This window comes from Esox lucius, chromosome 11, assembly GCF_011004845.1.
Source record: "Esox lucius isolate fEsoLuc1 chromosome 11, fEsoLuc1.pri, whole genome shotgun sequence".
NCBI classification, from domain to species: Eukaryota; Metazoa; Chordata; class Actinopteri; order Esociformes; family Esocidae; genus Esox; species Esox lucius.
In genome coordinates, this window is record NC_047579.1 from 35315159 (window position 1) to 35335946 (window position 20788).

A 20788-nucleotide genomic window follows, 5' to 3' on the forward strand; every position below is an offset into this window, starting at 1 on the left:
TTGACTGAATACATGAAGTGATGACATCAACTCACTGGATGGTAATACATCTAAAGCTCTTCAAGACCTGTGTTGTGTTTATTATTTGCATACAGCGTTTTCAGGGTGTGTCGAGGTTCAAATAACATGTAGGAAGGATAATGAGGTGAATTTCCAGTGGTTCATCGTTCGAGTCATTTTAGTGATATACAACACAGTCGTCACCTATTAGAGTGTATAAACTACTGCGTGAAATTAAGATTAATTTCAACTAATCGTTTTGACTGCTTTACTCGCTTGTGTTCTGGCTCTGGTCCAAACCTTCCGTTTCTGGGCCCGATAATGTGGAAAGCCCTGGGAGTTGTCGTATCCAGACTCTGTGTAGAGAAGAAACGTACATCCATGGGTGTAAATGTCTGGCCTCGGGAAAGAGTCTGGGCTGCCAGGCACTGTTGCAGGTGGTCTACGGTGTATTTGAGGGTTTGCACAGCCTAGTTTTGCTATTAAGACCTGGCTTCTGTTCATTCCGTCCACGGAACCAACCACCTAAATATTCACCTGTTGAGAGAGTAAACCCACTTAGTGTGGCGTACGGATCAGCAGGCCTACGGTGTATACAGAACTTCAATAATCCCTTCACGTGACTCATAGTAATAACCAGTGGCTTTATAATGAGGCTGTTGACGTCTTTCAAATCACGCAAGAGACAGTGGGAGAAGCAGATAAAGAGAGGCTGAGATAAGACAATCAGAGTGGAGGACAGTGTTCAGCTGAGATCGGTGAGTCATTCACAGTTGTGTTTTCATTGAATGTTTTTGTGCTGTATGTTAACACGTCATTTCAGACAAACGGTTTGCATTTTATTGTAATTGGATATCAATGAGTGCGTCAGACCCCAGGAATATTACCAGACATCAGTGCCTTAGCTGTTGTTTTCCTAGAAAAATGGCATTAAATCAATTCATTTTAGATGAAAGGACTGCTGGTTTTAAGTTTGTTTGCATTCATGCTCTAGATTATTAATAGGCAGGATGTTACAACATTGCCATTTGGGAATAAATGAGTTGACCTCAGGTCACTAAATGAATGCTTCTGGTTAATTGCTCTCCACTTTCCTGTGCATCAAATTATTTCATTCACCATCACTGATGCCGTATAAATCAAATTGTAAATGAAGAATGATTCATATTTAAATTGACCACCTCCAATAAATATGAATTCTGATCAACCTTGGTTTTCTGTCTGTGCACAGCCTTTCCCAACAACAGAAGAAACCTGTGCATGACAACCAACAAGAGAAGACAAGAGAAGACAAACAACAACAGAAGGAACACAGAAATATAGAAGTAGTAAAATGTCTCTAGTTGGTGCCCTGCCTTTCTTGAAACCTTGCCTATCGCCCTCTGTTTCGCCTGGGCGCCAAAGAAGACATACTCTACCGGCAAGTGAGTTCCGACCACTCAACACACAAGATGCCATCAGTGTGTTTGAAATCGAGAGGGAGGGTAAGTAGCCCTTAGATTATGTACTACATTAGTAAATTTTGCTTAATAAATAATACATAAATGTGAGCCATTTCAGCATCACCCAGGAACACTAAAACACACCTAATCTCTCTTGAAATTTCAATGTGACCTCTGTTGAAGTCTAAGAAAAAAACATGGAGCTGTATTCTGTCACTGGCTTTCCATTACATGTTATATTAATACAGTTTTTTGGGTTCTACCAAGCCTTTCTTATGTAAATCACAAATGTTGTAAAATTGTTTCAAATGCTCTGTTCTTTCACTAGCCTTTATCTCAGTGTCTGGAGACTGCCCCCTACACCTTGATGAGGTGCGTCATTTCCTCACACTCTGTCCAGAGCTGTCCATGGGCTGGTTTGAGGAGGGCAGACTTGTAGCCTTTATCATCGGGTCCCTGTGGGACCAGGAAAGACTTACTCTAGTAAGAAGCCTTTTGTTTCCTGGTTTCCTATGAATTGGCCATTTTCTGTTGGTATTAACTGGGCGATGGTTAAATCACTCAGGTGCTCTCTATCAGATCATCCGATGTGTTCCTGAATGCACTCCACATACATTTGCATTTTCCCTTTGCTTCAGGACGCTCTTACTCTTCACAAGCCCAAAGGTACCACAGTTCACATCCATGTGCTGGCGGTCCACCGAACCTTTCGGCAGCAGGGCAAGGGCCCCATTCTGATGTGGCGCTACCTGCAGTATCTGCGGTGCCTGCCCAACGTCCGCCGCGCGGTCCTCATGTGCGAGGACTTCCTGGTTCCCTTCTACCAGAAATCTGGCTTCAAGGTGCAGGGTCGCTGCTCCATCACTGTGGCGTCGCTGACCTTCACAGAGATGCAGTACCCCGTGAGGGGCCATGCATTCATGCGCCGCAACAGTGAAGCTACTGGTGTCCCTCAAGCTACGTTATTATTGGACGAACAGACTCGGAAACTTCAGACTGCATTATTATTGGAGGATCCAATTCAGAGGATTGAGTCTACACTATTATTGGAGGAGCCAGCTCAGGGGAGTGAGTCTAATTTATTATTGGAGGAGCCAGCTCAGGGGAGTAAGTCAGCATTATTATTGGAGGAGCCAGCTCAGGGGAGTAAGTCAGCATTATTATTGGAGGAGCCAGCTCAGGGGAGTAAGTCAGCATTATTATTGGAGGAGCCAGCTCAGGGGAGTAAGTCAGCATTATTATTGGAGGAGCCAGCTCAGGGGAGTAAGTCAGCATTATTATTGGAGGAGCCAGCTCAGGGGAGTAAGTCAGCATTATTATTGGAGGAGCCAGCTCAGGGGAGTAAGTCAGCATTATTATTGGAGGAGCCAGCTCAGGGGAGTAAGTCTGTGTTATTATTGGAGGAGCCAGCTCAGGGGAGTAAGTCAGCATTATTATTGGAGGAGCCAGCTCTGGGGAGTAAGTCTGTGTTATTATTGGAGGAGCCAGCTCAGGGGAGTAAGTCAGCATTATTATTGGAGGAGCCAGCTCAGGGGAGTAAGTCTGTGTTATTATTGGAGGAGCCAGCTCAGGGGAGCTGCCCTAAGCCTGTTAATGTGTAAATATATTTTTACTGAGGAACATATTAGAATCCTACTTTGCAGATGATATCAACTAAGATGTAAAATAAACTGATGTATACATTTATTTAGTACAATATGACATTCTTAAGTGCACACCATACAAACATAACTAATGCGTGGGAGAACTAAGCTTAATTACAATGTTTCAATTTTTTCCATTTCTAATATGTATTTCATTTGTCATTAATTTCAATGTTAAATACATTATGAATATTTGAATAAATACATAATGGTGTGATTTCTGTTTGTGTAGGAAAACATTTTAACTAAAATATTGAGTTAATCACACATTTAATCTGATGGTTTAGGCTACAAGTCTGTTCCGTGACTCGGGCAGTATTGGCTGACGTCATGGGCTTTAGAAGCTCAACTATGCCTCTTTAGCTCTATTAGTGGGCATTAGCTATTATAAACATCTAGGGATTTATAAAGGGATCTCCTCATTGGGCTGGCGGTGGGACTAGTGACCTTGGGTTAGGGTTAGGGTTAGTAAAGGGTTAGGGTTAGTAAAGTGTTAGGGTTCGGTAAACAAGACTGTTTCCATACATCTTGAAAAGTGGACATCACCAATGTTAATGCATTTGTATTGGAAAAGTTTTGTGTGCATTAATGAAATCAAATCAAGTAATACATTATTTTATTCAGCAAGAACTTGTAATGCCTTTAAAGCTAATCATATTCTTTAATAAAGATGTGTTTGTACAACATCTAAAATTTGAATTTCTGAGCATATTTAATTTGGATAACTTGGGTTTTAGAACATAGGTTTAAAACAAAATTAAAAATAAAATAATTGAAATTACTGTAAATTGGCCTTTACTTTTATGGCACATATGTATATCACATGGTTAATAAGAAGTTTGTTTTGAAGTGGGTTTTTTCTAAATTTGAGAGGAATAAGATAATTCTTAAGTCCTAATCTTTTTCTTTTTGATCTACTTTGGCAACTTTCTGGCATAAGTAGTCTTCCATATGCAGCTTGTGTGTTAAAAATCACAAATGTTCAGAGACTCTACTGATTATAACGGATGTATTTATTTGTTTGTAGTACCAACCGTTTTGTACGTTCCATTTGTAAGAAGGGGGGGAGGGTTGTGGTACAGTGCATTTGGAAAGTATTCAGAACACTTATTCTAGAATTCATTAAATAGATAATTTTCCTCATAAATTTCCACTCAATACCCCACAACGACCAAGCAAAAAACTATTTTTTGAAGTCTCTGCAAATGTATATAAAAAATAAATTACATTTATATGAGTACAATGTATGAAGCTGAGAATCATGAAGATGTATGTGTTTCCCTAGGCCTTGACTGCTGTTTCCCCAGTCCTGGTCCTGCACTGCAAACATGAAAATTACATGTTGTTCATGCCATATTTTCGGTATATTCAAAAATGTACCTTATTTTAAGGATGGTTTGGTTTTTTAACCTTAAAAAAGTTAAATATACTTGATAAGACAGATATGCTTTGCAGTGTGTGGACCCCAAGGGGTGCATGTTTTTGTTTTTGCCCAAGCACTCACACACTCGATTCAAATTAAACACTTGATGATAGGTTGATTACATCACTCAAGTGTGTAAGTGGTACTGTAGGGCAACATTTGAATTGGGGCGAGATATTTTGCCAATTCCCATGTTGTGGCATTCGATTGTGTCCCACAAATCCCATGTGCATTAACCAGGGACATTTTGCCCCGGTAGTTTTTTGGTGTTTTCTGGAATAATTTTTGCTCAGCTCGGGAAGTTTCATGCAATTACCATTAATAAAACAAATGTTGTTTTTCAATCTTGCTGGCTAGTATTAAAACAACCAGCAGCTCTTCTGCATTTAATAGACTGCTTGAACTGTGCAGAAGAGAACCTTCACTCCAAAAACAACAACTCCCATCCAAATCATGGGGGATCCAATTATTGTCTTTTCTTTGAACACCTGCTACTTTGGGTTAGAATGTTTAAACATTTATGAACACAATGGAAGAACCTGGAGGCAAAACTGAAAATATACACAATCTGAATACATTGTATCTCAATTAAGTTCCAGTCAGCACCATTTCAGCTCCTCCAAATAAAAGCATTTTTGTTTTTTGTTTTGACGTGTTGAGGGAAATCGTTCATGTTTAGCACGTTTGCACACTTTTTGGTTTTCTATAGAGATAATAACACAAACATCCAGAAGTCGGAATGCTCTGTTTTGCTGGATGAATTCTGCAGTGGCTGTTAGTCTGGTACATATGAAGCTGAAGGAGTGCTGGTGTATGATGTGTTTGCTGATGTCACATCACTGAAAAGGGGTCAATTCCCCAACCATCAATGATGGAAGTGGAAGTGGCACTAGATTACATGAAAGGACACGAGTCGGTTGGAGCTATTCACCCGTGGATTGGAAACATAAAAGGTGAGCCAGGGCCAAAGGCAGGGTTCAGGCATTATGGAAATAACCACTCAGCAATGCAAATGGACCTGTAATTATTGTTGTAATACATTATGTATTGTCTACAATGACTGAAAAACAGTAATTTCATGGAGATGGATGGACAATTTAATTGATGCCACACCGTCTCCCTACCGGTAGTGAATTAGTGAGTTATCATCCAAGCTACACGATCTTCCAATCGCTTGAGGATAAATACGTTTGAATCGTTATGTTATAACTAACTCAAGAAGATAACCAACTCATTTGCTAGTGTGGAAGGACCAGTATTTAAAAATACCCTTTTATAGATTTCAAAATGCAGGTTGACCCCGTACACTATTCAATATTCAACAGATTTGAGTTGCTGATGCAGTTCATATATTACTTGCTGATTAACAGTTTTCTGCATTGTTCACTCTGCATTCACAATGCACATATGTTTACAGCAAAGCACTCTAAGCTAAAAGAATTGTCTGAACAGGTGTCAAAATCACCATTATAGGGAACCATACAAAGGTCTTACAGAGAGCATTCTCTTCAGACCATTATACAGCATCCACAGGGCAATCATTAGCAATCATCACTGAGATGTCTTTAGAACTGGACTGGAGTACACCTGTTGCAAATTAAATGGATTGGACATGATTTAGAATTGCTCAGATAGGTCAACTGATTTTGTTTACATGTCACAGTGCTGTGGATAATAATTTGCTAAACCTTATTTGTTTTAAGTTGCTCATTATTCAGGACAAGTAAAGTGAGATGACTTCTGTTGACCTGTGAGTTCAGCCTTGCATGTGCATTCATGTATGCAGATGGCGGAAAACAAATTAATCAGTGTTTATTAGAAGTGTTTTAGAAGCCCCCCCGGGCTTGCATTGTAGCATTTCATGTAAGCATTAAGACATTATTTTGACCATATGGGTAATTAGGGGCTTGTCGGAATGCAAATAGCCAAGACTGAGCCCTGAGACTAAGAACAAGTGATATTTATCTCATTGACCTCCTACTCTCCTTTTCTATGCATACAAGCATTGTCAATTCCATTTGTAAGTACAAATGTAGGACAGTTTTTACGCATGCTGATGAATGAGGCCCTTGGTGGAACCATTGCATGCGCAGGACAGTTCATTGACCCTTTTAAACAATTCCACATACATTTGAGGCATGAAGTGTGCAGCCACCCCATGATGATTTTCCTGAGCATATTTGTGTTTATTATTCCCACCACCACATTTTTTTCATCCAATCACCGTATGACACATCTATTCCTACCTTGATCCACAGCTGGAAACAACAGCCCAGAATCTTTCAGAACTACGGTGCTGCCATCTAGTGAATAAGGCATCCACACAGATGTCCTCACGATACGTAGACTCTGATGTGTCGCAGTTCAGTTGACAGCTGGCAGTACAACACGCTGGTTCTAAGCAGTGCTTAACTTGTAAACCGGGAGGTCCCAGAACAAATTGGGGCATGCGAGAGACATGGATCCGGTTGGCAAATAGACGCGAATAGGCTACAGCACATCTGTATAGTGCAAATAGCGGAAAACAAAAAGCTAAAACTTTCCCAATCTTGTCAGGCAGTGCTGAGGCTACAAGAAGCTGCAGGAATAGTCAATTTTATGAACTCCGATTGGTTCTAGTAGAATGTTTACAGTGCAAAGCCAACACAGTGATGGAAAAAGACATGTGCAGCGGATCTATGAATAGTAGGTGCCGGAACAAACTTAGGAAAGTCTGAGAGGTGCTGGAGCCTCAAATTAACCACTGATTCTAAGACAATATTATAATATGGTGGGCTAATACCTGAGCATGGTGTGAAGTAATGTCTCTTCTCTGTGCCATCATATATGCTCAATTATACTATATAGAACAGCATCAACTTTGAAAATCTTTATTTTGACTCAGAATATTGGAGAAAATATAATATTGAGAAGAATCATAATATTAATACAGAATAAGTAAACCGTTCACTGCACAACCCAGACAATCTATTGACTTTTGCTTAAAGCCACAATAAAAACATTATTTTACTTTGTTACATATATTTCTTTAAATTTCTCTTTTGCAAATGAAGTTGTAGCATCTCTATACTCTAGCCCTGGCCTGTGTCTGCCAAAAGTCTAGACTTGACTGTGGGAGCTAGAGAATCGATAATTAGAAAACAGGGGAGCATCTTTGGAGTCGGTGGATGCTGCAGGAAGAAGCAGAAGCCCTGTAGTGATATCTTTTTTGCACCGATCCATTGCCTCCTTGTACGAGATCTTCTCTTTTTTGATAGGGTCGATCAACCGTATAGTGTGGGCAGAGTTGTCTTGGAGGTCGTTGGCCACTTCACTGTTGATGATCTTGCTCTGAAGAGCATCTTGGACACTGATGCGACCAGCTTTTTGGGGGTTCACCAGCCCACCAGTCAGGAGCTGTGCTTCCATGTATCTTATCGCACTATCCTGAGGTATCCATCCTTTCTGAGCTGCTTGCCCTACTGCAAGACGCTCCTTGGTCACAGGATCCTCCACACCAGTATAGGCCTTCTGAGCATTGAGTAGCAACTTCATTTGAGTTTTGTCAATGAGACCGATATCTACTGCCTTGTGAACGGAGTACTTCTCCTTTCGGTTGAGGTCAATAATGCCCCCTGTAGCGGCCTGTGCCTCCAGGAGCGTCAGGGCTGTATCTAGGTCAATTAGTTTTCGAGTCAGGGCACTCCGCACAGACATGCGGCTGTTGGTGGTTGTGTCCAGCACTCCGGAGATGGGGAAGAGCTCATCACCACTAGAACTGGAGAGGTTGCTACTGCTGCCATAGCGGTTGTTTGTGAGATTTGAGTAGGAAGACCTTAGTGATGATGGCATTGTGTTCAGAGAAGATGTTGATGTGGTCCTAACGGGAGATTTTTGCGTTGCAACTGGACCAATGTACGGCTTGGGTTTGGAATCCCCGGCAACCAAGAGAGCAAATTCTGAGATAGGCATTTTTCCCTCCTTGTATTGCTGCACATGATACTGGGTCAAGCGACCTTCCTTCAGAGCATCCCTAACAGAGAATTGCTTTCCACTTTTACGGTCTTGCAGAATTGACGTCTCTCCATCGGGACCCATTGAGGTAATCTCCTCCCAGTCACACTCCAGCTCCTGAAGGTGGATGTACTGTTTACGGTCAATAAGACCCTCGAGATAGGCATCATATGGTGCCATGTCTTTCCCAGTCTCAGGATCCAGGATGCTGATTCTAGTGGAGAGGTTGGTCTCTCTGGTGTGTGTCTCAGAGTGGTTCTCTTTCTTCAGATTGTTCTGCAGCCCCATAATGTAGGTCTCCTTTTGGTGTATCTGATCTTTTTCATTAAGGATGTCCTTTTCTAGACGTTGCACCTCAGAATCCATTTTGATGCTCCTTTGCCGATTTATCTGGTTCCTTTCACTCATCAGCCTGGACTGCTGTTGGAACATTATGCTTATGTCCTGCTTTTCAGACTCCAAAGTCTTCAGTTCTTTCAAGAGACTTTCTTTCTCTTTCATCAGGGAATCTCGATTGAGGGTTATGCTTTTTTCTTCATGAGAGGTGTCCGACATTGTGGACTGGAGCCGAGTCAGTTTGATATTAAGCTTCTGGATTTCATCTTCTTGGTCCCGTCTGGCACTTCTCTCCAGCAACACTAGTTCTCTGAGATGGTCCCTCTCAGCCTCCACATTCTGGTCCTTCTCCACCCGAATAACCTCCTTATATACCGTCTTTTCAACTGACTTCTCCTTTCGCAAAATGTCCAGTTTGACTGTCAGATTTCGAATATCCCTCTCAAGACGACTTATAATGTTTTCCTCCTTATCCAGGTCTATGCGTAAGCCACTAGTTATTTTCTCAAGATCGGGGTCTCTCTCCACTTTAAGGACTTCCTCAATAATGATCTTCTCCTGAATGGGTGGAGGGGCATTTTCAAGCTCGAAGATGCGAGTTTTGATCTGTCTAAGCTCAGTTTCTACTTGGATCTTCTTTTGACGGTCATCCATCAGTGCAAGGCTTTTCTGTTTCTCCTCAACCAGTGCTCTCAGCTGTCGTACTTCCAATTCTAATTTTCTTCGGGAATGAACCTCTTCATCCAGATTCTTGTTTAGCTTTTCGTGCTCCAGAATTAGTTTTGGGTCCTTCTGAAGACGTACCATTTCTTGCATCACAATCTTCTCCTCTGGTTTCTGTCTCTCAAGCATGATGTACTTGTTCTGCAGATCAAAGACAGTTTCTTCCATGTTGCGTCGTTGCTGAATTTCCTCCCTCACATTTCTTTTCAGGCGGTCAGCCTCCTTCTCCAGAAGGGGGTCATCTTCATATTTGACCACCTCTTTGTTTACAAGCTTTGTCTCTATTTTAGACTTTTCCACCCTCCATTCATCCCTTTCTTTACGCAGTTGGCTCAGCAATTCTAAAGTGCTATCATATGAGACCCGTAGATGGGAAACCTGGTCATTCAACCTCTTCATTTCCCTGATAACCTCTGGGCTTTTCTCTTCTTTAATCATTTCCTGTGTTACTTCCTTGTACTCTAACTTGGGTTTTTGCGAACGCAGAGATTTAAGATCCACCATAATTAGGTCAATTTCTTTCTGCAGATTAGTATGGTTCCGGTTTGAGTCCTGCAGCTCTTTCCTTAGCCTCACCAGCTCCACTTCTGTCTCAGGGTCCACCCTGTAGATCTCATTGATAATCTCCTTGACCTCAAGCTTGGGTCGCAGCTTTTCAACTTCACTGTAGCGAATCTGGAGGTGGGTAAGCTCCTCCATCAAGTCACTATTCATCTTTTTCTCCTCCTCTAGACTGGTCTGGGTAGTCTTAACATCTTCAATTAGTTTTGGGTCCTGTTCAACCCTCTTCAGCACCTTAGTAACAATCTTAGGCTGGATAGTTGGAATTACTCTCTCAAGTGTGTTTATTTGGCTCCTAGTGCGGAATATTTCATCATTGAGAGCCTTTGATCTTTCTCCCTCCTCTGTAATTGCAGTCTGAAATGTCAGAACAGCTTTCAGCATCTCTGGGTCTTTTTCTAGTCTCACCACTTCCTTCTTCACTACTGTCTCCTTGATAGTTGGCCTCTTCTGTGCCAGAACTTTTATTTCAGTTTTCATATGGACCGTCTCTGAATCTCTCACCTGTACCTCTTGCTCCAACCTACGCATCTCATCTCTCAGTTTTGTGGCCTCCTTGTCAAGCAGAGGGTCTTTCTCAAACTCTGTCAAGACCTTGGTCACCAGCCTAGGTTTGACATTTGTTAGATCAGTCTGCAGGCGAATTATATTCTCATTGACAACCTTTATGTCTGTCAGGGTGCCAGAGCGTCTCTTACTCTCATCTTGAATCCTAATCTTCAGGGACTCCAGGTCGCTCTCTAGTTTGGGGTCACGGTAGTATTGCACAACTTCCCTCTCCTCCGTTCGTTCCACACCTCTGCGACTTTTCAGTGAAACAAACCTCTTTCTGAATGTTGCTAGTTCTGTCTCTGCATGGGAACGCCTGGCAATCTCCTCCGCCAGCTCTCTCTTTAGACTGTCTGCTTCCTCAACGTCTTTCTGCTGGCTTTGCAGCTGCCGCTGCTGTTTCACAACCACCTGGCTCACTTTCTGTTCATTCTGTTCAGAGCAGGTAACAAAGTGGGCAATTTAGTGAAATCTTGGGTCTTATAAGAGAGTACAGAATCTGCTGTGTTGATGTTTTAGAAGGTAATTGCTTCATACCTGTGTAATCATGTTTTTAGCCAATCCCATGTTGTTGAGAAGCTGATCATTCTCTGCAGACACTTCGGAGTAGAGGTTCAGTAGAGCTCTCTCCTGAAACAAAAACACACAGCATCTAGTCGGATTATGTGTACCCAAATCAATTGTAAATGGGAATTAAGTCATCTATAGGAATTGTTATTGTTGCTGTCTATCAAGTACACTATACCTTTTTTAGCACAGCATCAGCCACAGTGGATGTTTGACATCTTGTTGAATCTTCCACATCCAAATCTTTCAGTGTGCCACGGTACTTACAGGATGTGACCTCATACTCCTATGTGACATAGTGAATATATTTTTATTCACAAATGTCTTTTATAAATACATGCAGATCCTAAGTGGCAGCTCGGACTTACAAGGAGAAAAGAAAAACATGCTCACATCAAGGATATTCTGTAAATCACAGGATTGTTTCATGGCTTGGTCCACATCATCAGACTTCCTTTTAATGTCCTCCACCACTCTCTAAAATTACAAACACACAATATAAAGCAAAACATTTTACAAATACCTGAGACATCTGACATCTAATTTTCATAGCAGGGACATCTGCTGAGAAAAAATAACACCTAAATTTGTGAACAAACCTTCTGAGAGTTAAGTTTGGAGTTAATCTGCGAGAGTCCATCATTGGGCATGATCTTATTATTAGGCAGGTTGGTCAAATAGAAGTTTAATGATTGGACAGAGCTCTGGAAGCCTTGATTCCTACTGTTTGCCTCTTGCGTCAGAGATATTCTATTAAAAATGAATAGAAAATATAAAACGATTTTTTTAAAACGTCAGTATATCTTAGAACACAGAAGTATTCATAGATCTAGTACATACAGTATATTGTATGATGTACAGCTATAGAACAAGCAGATCTCTCACCTCTCCTGTAGTTGATTGTTTACATTGGCATAGCGGTTCTTCAGGTTTTTTATATTGGTCTGCTGGCGGCAGATGTCAGGGCAGTACTCATTGAAGCCTTTCTGTAGGGAGTTGCTCATCTGCTCAGTGGACTCCAAGTCCCTGCTTAGCTTTTGCATATCGTCGTGCATTAGTGCTACATCCTTGCGCATTTTCTGTTGATAGGACAAAGAAGAAATAAAGGGTGCTGACTCAAAAGCTGGACTTGAAGCAACTGCCATTTGTAAATATGTGTGAGCAAGCTGCTTTCTTTGGGGGTGGAAACTAAGTATTTCCAGTCTAACACAGGATTTACATCAAAATCAGAGCAGAATAGTACACCACTGATTGCAAGGTGGCCAAATCTATGAAAAACTGTTACCTGAAGATAATGGGTGCGTGTCTGCAGGGCATTAGGAACATCAGGGATGGCAGCATCTTCCGCCAGCTGTTTCTCAAAGCCAGAGATTGAGTCCCCCACCATTTTAATCTGCCTTTCCAAGAACATGGAGGCCGTGGCTCTGGTCAAGAAAAAGTAAATGAGTTAAAGTATATTGGCGAATGGAATGAAGAAAAATAGAATAATTTCCCACAAACCAAATTCTTACTTTTTATTGTACAGGTCAAAAAGGTTGTTGGCGTCATCAAACTTATTGTTCAGACCACTCAGTTTAACAGACAGAGCAGAGGCTGAAGGTTGAAGGGGCTTCTGGGCTAGGATGGGCTCCATCTCTCTCTGAACCGCAGCCTTCTCTGCCTCCAGGTTTCTTACAGTCAAGGTGGCAGTCTGGAGGGCAAATCACACTAAGGTTACCACACTCTGGAACTCCACTGTCCATTTCATTAATACTATGTAGCAGATGGAAGCAGTCAATAAAAAAAATAACAAATAAATAAATACAGAATTCCTTCACCTCATGCTCCTTTATCCTGTTGCCAAGGTCGCTTATGGGGTCACCACGAGGCAGAGGGGTCCTCAGCCGACTCAGGATGTCATTCACACTGCGGTCCAGGTCCTTGCTGATCTTGTCCAGCTGACTGTCCAGCACTGTGGTTTTGGGGTCCTCTGGGGCACCGGCCACAGGGGCTGAGGAATAACAGAGGGCACAGGGAGAGATAAAGGGACAGGAAAGTCTTGACCCTCTTATCTGTAAGTTTAAACTGAGAAATTCTGCTAAAGTTCTTAACAAACCGAGTGTTCTTCCACTCACCAGCTTTCACTGAGCTCACCACCTCCACACTGTGGCTCCTCAGGGAGGCCATCAGAGAGGATCTCTTTTTCTTCAGGTTAGAAAGCTCTCTGTCCAGGCTGCAGATATACACAAACAGTGTCAAACAGTTGACCTGTGAGATTGGTTATGGTTTTTGGGATATGTGAGGAGAGTCTACAGATATGAATCTTCCTTTACCTGTCCACTTTATCAAGGGCCTCGGTGTCTGGCGGTGGAACAAGGAAGCAGACACCAGGCAGGGTTTTGGTCTTTCCAGTCCTGGTCTGGACCACCCATTTCTCGTTGTCTGAGTTGGACTTCAGCATGAGATTCTCTCCTTGAGACACTGAGTCCTAATGGGGATAGGGGGTTTGCATCATTACACTGTTGATTCATTTTCCATTTAGCTCTTCAGAACTCACGGAGCTGTTCTACGCAACTATTTGATACCTCTCCACTGGTCCATTCACACAGGGACACCAGAGGGGTGGGCTTGGCGGCGGGAGACGACGCATCTTCAGAGGTGGCGATGGTGCTACTGAACTCCCTAAGAGCTGCCGAGGCGTTGTTCGTTATCCTCAGTACTGCCCTTTCATCACCCTGAGGACATTAGATATAGAGGAGGATTTAGAGAAATATAGGAATAATGCTTTACATTATAGAAATAACTGAATCGATACAGACAAAGAAAAATTAGAAAAAAAACATCACCTCAAGCTGTAGTAGGATCTCAGAGTTGCTCTTTTTGTCAAATGGTTTGGGCTCCAGATTAGAGTTCAGTCGCTTCATGGACTCAGACAAGGTCTCTTCATCCAGCTGGTACTGTTGTACGTGGGTACACAACACAGGAGCAAACCACAAGAATCTTACATTTCATCCTGGCTACTTTGTTAACAGGCATTATTCAATATTGTGGTTCAAATGTATGCATTAAGCAATGATTTACCTTCCTATAGTCCTCTATTTTCCCAAGGTGTACATCCTGGCAGATGCAAAGGTTGAGCAATCGCGTCCACTCCTGTTGCACTGCGTCTCTGTTTGCCTGAGACACACCCAGCGTATTTACATCAGACTAAAAGAAGAAGAACCCAGCCTCCGAAACGCATGCTATTCAAATGGCAAAGCTGTATATTTTGTAGCATGAGAAACATACACATATTGTGGAGCTGGCAGGGTGCTTCATTCCAAGGAGACGATCCCCATCCTCCTGTAGCTTGGTTGTCTCTCTCTCATGTTTCGGCAGACCGTTTGCTTTGAATTTCTCGTATTCCATGCGTACCCCGGGGGGGTCTAGCATGCGGTCACTCCAGTCTTTCTTTAGGATCTTGTCCTGGTACTCAGTTAGGTAGACACGCTCCTTATTGCAGCCCTGCATGTAGTCATAGAGAGAGGCCAGGTACTTGCGTCTCAACTGGGAGGCCTCCTACAGAACACAGCATGACGAGAAACAGAAGTCAATCTTATAGTCAGCCAGGGAGAGATCAGAGAGCACAGGCACAGGTTCAAACAGATTGAAAACAAGAAACACTATAGCACTCTGAGCTTTGGCCTGTCAGAGCCATTCGCTGCTGTAGAAAGGTGTGTTACAGGGAGTAGGGTGAGGCGGGGGAGTGCAACTGGCCTACGACCATGGGGAAGTCATGCTGGTCATGGTGTGTCCCCCTCGTATCACAGTGGGATTGCACAAGAGATATGCCTTCAAAAGGCAGAGGAAGCTACTGGAGATACAGGTTATCTACGCTACTTACGCTTCAGCTTTGAATCTCAATGATAATTGGTGGATAAACTTTGATGTGTAGTCATTGATGCTTGCAAAACTGGATCTTCTTGAACTTATTTAGCTGGCCCAAGTATATTGCATGGGGAGATTGGTGCTGAAAATGATGGATGCAACGTAGTTTCCTTCTGAATGCATCCAGGATCTACCTTTAACCTTCCTGTTTTCTGCCCTTTTTGCTCCTTTACACTAGGATCTAACAGGTTCTACCCTGCAATGAGAAGCCTACCCTATCATCATCATTGCAATTTCATAACAGTCATTTTTAAGACCTTTATCTATTTTTCTATTAATTAATAATGTGCTGATTTTGTAATTAATGATGTGTTGATTTTATTATAAGTTATGACGCTTTTTTTGCATTAGTGTTAATGCTGAGATCTGTTTTGTTCACATAGTGTGGATGAATGGAATGTTATGTGGCTTTAATAAGCGTATGTGTTAGTATATGCCGATACAGCAATAGATGCTAATAGGGAAACGCATCTCTTTGTTTATGCAGGGCTTGTTTTTTGTGGCAGCTCAACACTATTTTAACTATTGTTATCCCACTGAGATCACCTAAGATTTGGGAAACAACTCACCAGGAGTTCTGAGTACTGTTTCTTAATGGATGGCTTCGTCTATGAACAGAGAGAAAATAAATGATTACAATTCAGGTTTTGAGAAAAAGATAAAAGTCATCAGCAGAGGATGGAGTATTCCTTACTGGAGAGCCAGTGGTGCTGCGGTCTAATTGGAGACCATAGGCCTCAATCTCCTGGTGGCAGGATGTTATGGGAGGCAATCTGCTTTTCCACGTCAGAGAGCTTCGGTCCATATTCCTCCACACCTAACTGTTTCTATAACACACAACACACTAAATATTTTACATTTCACACTTCAAAGATCAAGTAGATGTTGAACTCAACACCACATCCTGTTCATTTTAGTTTTGTTCTTATTGCCCTGGTGCTAATACATTTCGTATCAGTCCAATTACACGCAGTCAGTGTTTGATTTGGCTGTCAAGTTGGTGTCCAGAGCACTCTACTGACACATTCCCATTTTGAAGAATAGCATACCAGATCCTTTCTATTCCATAACACGTTCCAGGACAGTTAGGAGTGATTTACTGGCAACAGGCCTAATGTTTTTTAAGGGAAATCTATAGGCCACCTGTTCCGCTATAAAACAAGTAGCCTAGCCCATCATCTACTCAGATTCACAAAGCGGTAAAAAAATTATAATAATCTTGATCATAGCAGAATAATAGCAGATCTGCAATGAATAGTGAGTATGCATTTGTTTTAGTTAACCTGCAGCTAGTCTGTAAATCTGACAGTAGACTGAAGACTTTGCAAATAGAATGCACTGCTTCACATTGTGAGAAAATCTCTTTGAGTCCCCCACCCCCACCATCCCAAAAGCTCAATTAAAACAAAAAAGGCCTGAGGTCCAACCCCTCTGAACCTCCTCAGAGGTTTGAGGAGCAGGCAACAGAGATTGTCTCACGTGCATCCCCTGCGAGTGTACCAGCATGACTGGGTAGTTGCTCAATGAGAGGAAAAGAGATTTAAGATTTAAAAAAATACAACATTTACAATATACTGACTACAGTGTAGATCCAATTCAAAAACGTCGCTTGTGACCTGATGTTCAAATCCTTGTCACAGAATACCGACAGTCTCCAGAGCAGAAGGCGGTGAATATTAGCACACCCAGGGTTGAAGAGCTGACGGTCTGATCAGAGGTCAGACAGGGGTGACTTTTCTCATTGCAATCCAGCAACTCCCTGTGGTAAGTCGGGCACCTGAAAACTGGTTGTTGGCCACAGAATGTGCTCTCCTCTTAGCAAATAGATACCAGCAAAATTGTCCTGGTTGAGCGAGCAGTGTGATAAGAAGCCGAATGTGGATGACCCAAGACAAAGAACGTGAATTGGTCATCGTTGAATTTGATGGGAGAATGAATATATTGTACTAAATAATATAATGAGGGATATTGAGAGATAATAAATGTAATGAAATATGCTGCTTGTAGCATAAATAGTTGTTTTGCTAGTTAATTATTTAGCTGGGATGAGCTTTAATGCTGTCGCCAGACACCTTCCAATATGCATTGTTTAGGAAGACATCTGACACTGTCAGAAACACAATTCAGTGGATAGCCAACTCTAAAAAATTGTTACTGTTGTTGTACTTGTGATAACATCAGAATAATAATAATAAACAATTCACAGACCACTTCTATGATGTACATAGATATGCCCTAAAGAATTTCACATGTAAAGTTAGCCACCTTGCTTTGAAGTAGCCTACCATATAAATTCATTTCTGTCCTCATGAATTCAATTAGGCACTTGATTGGAATGTTGCAATATGTTCCATCAGGAGAGTTATTGTGTGTTCAAGCCTCTGCTCGATCCCCACTCAAAAAAAAGGGGGTGGCCTAAACATCAGCTAGGCCTCCAGGACAAGGAGAGGGGAAGGCCATGGCACCCACACGTTTTAAATAGGTTACTTATGAGACGCCCTCGTACCACTAGCAGCTAATAACAAAGATTTGGGAGCACCAATGGAAAGCAAAGTCCAACCAAAGTTCTGATCTAGAGGAATTACAGGGAGGTTTATGTTTGAGTCCATAATGGCAGGCTCACCTGTTTCTCCCTCAGGACCTGAGCCCAGTCAATCCTGGGACTGAGCGCCACCTCTGGCATCGCCTCATACAGGTCCCGATATGTGACGCAGTCTTTAGACCATTGCTCGTGTAGGTTGCTCACACTATGGGGAAAGAAAATACAAAGAGCTACATTTAAAGGACTGAGGTAACATGTTTATATGGATTCTTCAGTACGTCATCTGAGAGCCTTAGGAAAAGGTCCAAGGGCGTGTGTGGGTTCTTTCTGGAACTCACTCGATTTCTATATCTCGAGCCTGTGGGTGTGCGAGCGTCTTGGCCTGGTCCGCATCCAGGAACAGGTCCTTCAGCAGCCCCTCAGTTTCAGACAGGATTTCAGCATTCTCCTCCTGGTACAGAAGGGGCCTGCTTTTCATCATATTCTCTTTGTCCTGTGACACAAACGAAAACAGTCAATGGATTAGTAAATGTCACACAAGGCGGTCTCCATCATGACACCACCTGCATTTGATTTTGAAGAAAACATTAATGGGGGGATTTTATCAGAGGTGATTTTTAATTGAGGGAATGTGTATTGAGTAGGGCTGTGTAATGCCAATGTGTACTGAATCAGTGTACTAGAACCACTTACCACAGACATCAGGGCCTCAGAACGCAGCACGTTCTTCTCCACCTGATCTGCATTGCCCTGGATGCGCGTCACCAACACTGCCAGCTCATTGGTCTTGCTCCTAGGAACAGAGAAAAACTTAAAACAAAATTCTTCTCAGTGTTATTAACACATGTATAAACTAGTGGTCTTTTCTAAGAGAGCTCAGTAGACCAATCTGAAGGGTCAGGAACCAAATTCCAAATGAGAACAAGCCTCTGGCAGAACAAAAAGGACTCCGCAGACCCCACCATCCAAATCTAGAAAAGACGCTCACTCATTTACACACATCTAGTGATCAACACTTCTTTGAGTCTGTATTATCTTGTACCTATGTTTTTTTCATAACCACTTGCAATGGTTGGACTTTCAGGTATTTATCTGTACACACCTTCACACTGTTGAATTATTAAGGAGTGTCCTCAGGAATTCAGTTCGTTTGGAACAGTGTCTTGGCACATTCAAAATATGGTCACATTCCAAGGGGACTAACAGCAAACACTGTGGGGGCGATTTACTGCTATGTTATCCTCTATCTCATACTAGCCTTGTTGCATCAGGACAGCATAAAGTCATTCAGGCAAATGCTTATCTTTGATAGTATAAAACGACAAAGTCCGCATCCACTGTATGAGTCATTAAGGACGGTGGTTCCTTGCCTTTTTTGGTTTCTTTACAACCAATTAAATTTGCTCAGCCCAAAGTACCCCTGAAGTACCCCCGCATTTTACCGGTAAGCCTACGGTCTAGTGAGTCTTTGTAGGTACCCCCTGTGAATAGTCCAAGTTCCCCCAGGGGTCCTAGTACCCCTTGTTGGGAACCACTGTGGGTCATAAATTATTAAAAGTAATGTCAATTTAAACAATTCTAATGCACTATGTACATGAGTGTTTTATGGCTTTATGCATTAGCAATAACCAGTTTGGCAGCCATATCCAGTAATATCCTTAAGACGTTTGGATGGTAAAAACTTACAGAAACAATTTAAACTAATTATTTCAGTAATTCCTAGTTAGAGTAGTAAATGAAAAAGCACATTGCGATGTCAGGGTAATACGTAGATACAGAATGTCTATTTAACTCTATTTAACTCATAATCAGAGTCTCTAACCTGGGTCATCAGGTAAGAGCAATGTTTTGGCTCTCCAGAATAAGAAGAGGTCTTCTCTACTCCCTTCCCTACCCACTGCAATTCCACCACTTTACAAATGCCCTAGTCGTAATATCAGCCAGTTTGGTCCAAGACACATCAAATATAGATGTGGAAAGTGTCTCCACAGACGCCTTGGCAATTGTCCCAGTGTTCAGTTTCATAGAACTGAAGATAAGTCTCAGATAATTAATTAGTCAAGCACACTTAAACATAGAACAAATCATACAAACATCATATATCTATACATATCTACAAATGTCACTAATGAACATTGGTGTTTGTGCACAAATCTGACCAAACATGTTAAATAAAGCAACAACACAACTCCTCTGTATAAAATAAATGCTAATTCATCCAAAAATGCACCTAAACACATTCCAAATCTATGGCCTGTCACTCACATCACTCTCAGTGATCTTCTATAAGACCACAGTTGAACATGTCATGTGCTCTGGGCTCTTTCTGCCAGGCCACCTCGAAACATAGTATTACCCATCAGAGCTCATTGTTGCTCCATCTACTTAACTAGTCAGAGTGGCCATCTGTCTTGTACTGAAATACAGAGGATCAAAATATCACACCCTTTTGCAAAAGGCAGAAATAAGTAACTGCAGTGGTTACATTAAAATATGCCACTGGTGAACATATACTGCTGTAGCATTGGGTCAAATCCAGCTGGCTGCTCTGTCAGCACAGAAACTCTGTCTTAACCAACTTTCCCGGTCCAATAAAGCAAAAAACAAATTTAAATGCCAATGACATTTCTCTTTTCTCAATAAACAGATTGTGACAGTTTCTGTTCTATTGGGTTATCAATAGAGATAATATAGAAATCCCTGTCTTGTCTCATCATCAATCTGCAGAGGATGAAATGCATTTCATGCTCTGTCCACTGTTGAGATTTCCAATATCAAGGGACGAAAGATCAAATCTAATATTTAATCTAAATCAGCTATCACATTTTCTTTGAAGACTGAAGCCTCTTAAAAATACTGTCAATCAAATCAGAAGTCCACAAATAAAACATGACAAAATAAGCCCTGGCACAGTGAAAATTGATTCCTCCCCGGGGGATATGAGCCGGCTGGGATTAAAAAGAAGACAGAAGAAAGAGAACAAATGGTAGACTCACTGGGCAACCTTCACCAGGTCATACTCCTTCTTCTTACTAAACATCCTGGGAGGCTGTGTGCTCTGTCTCTAGTGCGGGCTTCCCTCTTCTCTCTAGCAGGGTCTCCA

General features: G+C 41.9%; 2 protein-coding genes across 2 annotated transcripts; one reads left to right on the plus strand and one right to left on the minus strand.

The window, feature by feature from the left end:
• The first annotated feature begins 677 nt into the window (after positions 1-677).
• Positions 678-3748, plus strand: LOC105013156 (uncharacterized protein KIAA0754). Its single transcript, XM_010874494.4, has 4 exons — positions 678-758; positions 1232-1484; positions 1771-1925; positions 2081-3748. Exons 2-4 carry the CDS (start codon positions 1334-1336, stop codon positions 3041-3043), a joined length of 1269 nt encoding a protein of 422 aa, XP_010872796.4. The 5' UTR covers positions 678-758; positions 1232-1333; the 3' UTR covers positions 3044-3748.
• Positions 3749-7362: 3614 nt separating this feature from the next.
• On the minus strand, positions 7363-20788 carry LOC105013157 (envoplakin). Its single transcript, XM_010874496.3, is given in 22 exon segments — positions 7363-11102; positions 11208-11300; positions 11416-11523; positions 11631-11714; positions 11837-11987; positions 12123-12316; positions 12523-12661; positions 12749-12927; positions 13055-13227; positions 13352-13449; positions 13550-13704; positions 13802-13951; positions 14063-14173; positions 14298-14393; positions 14505-14774; positions 15713-15751; positions 15838-15894; positions 15896-15970; positions 17767-17890; positions 18024-18178; positions 18379-18478; positions 20682-20788. Coding segments are annotated over 22 exon segments (6090 nt in total). The 5' UTR covers positions 20726-20788; the 3' UTR covers positions 7363-7607.

What these genes read in the sequence shown, in the direction of transcription:
- LOC105013156 (XM_010874494.4), top strand. Translation starts at nt 1,334, where the DNA reads ATGTCTCTAGTTGGTGCCCTGCCTTTCTTGAAACCTTGCCTATCGCCC. An exon ending in GTTTGAAATCGAGAGGGAGG is followed by an intron (nt 1,485 to 1,770) that starts GTAAGTAGCCCT and finishes TTCTTTCACTAG; the next exon opens with CCTTTATCTCAGTGTCTGGA. An exon ending in ACCAGGAAAGACTTACTCTA is followed by an intron (nt 1,926 to 2,080) that starts GTAAGAAGCCTT and finishes CCTTTGCTTCAG; the next exon opens with GACGCTCTTACTCTTCACAA.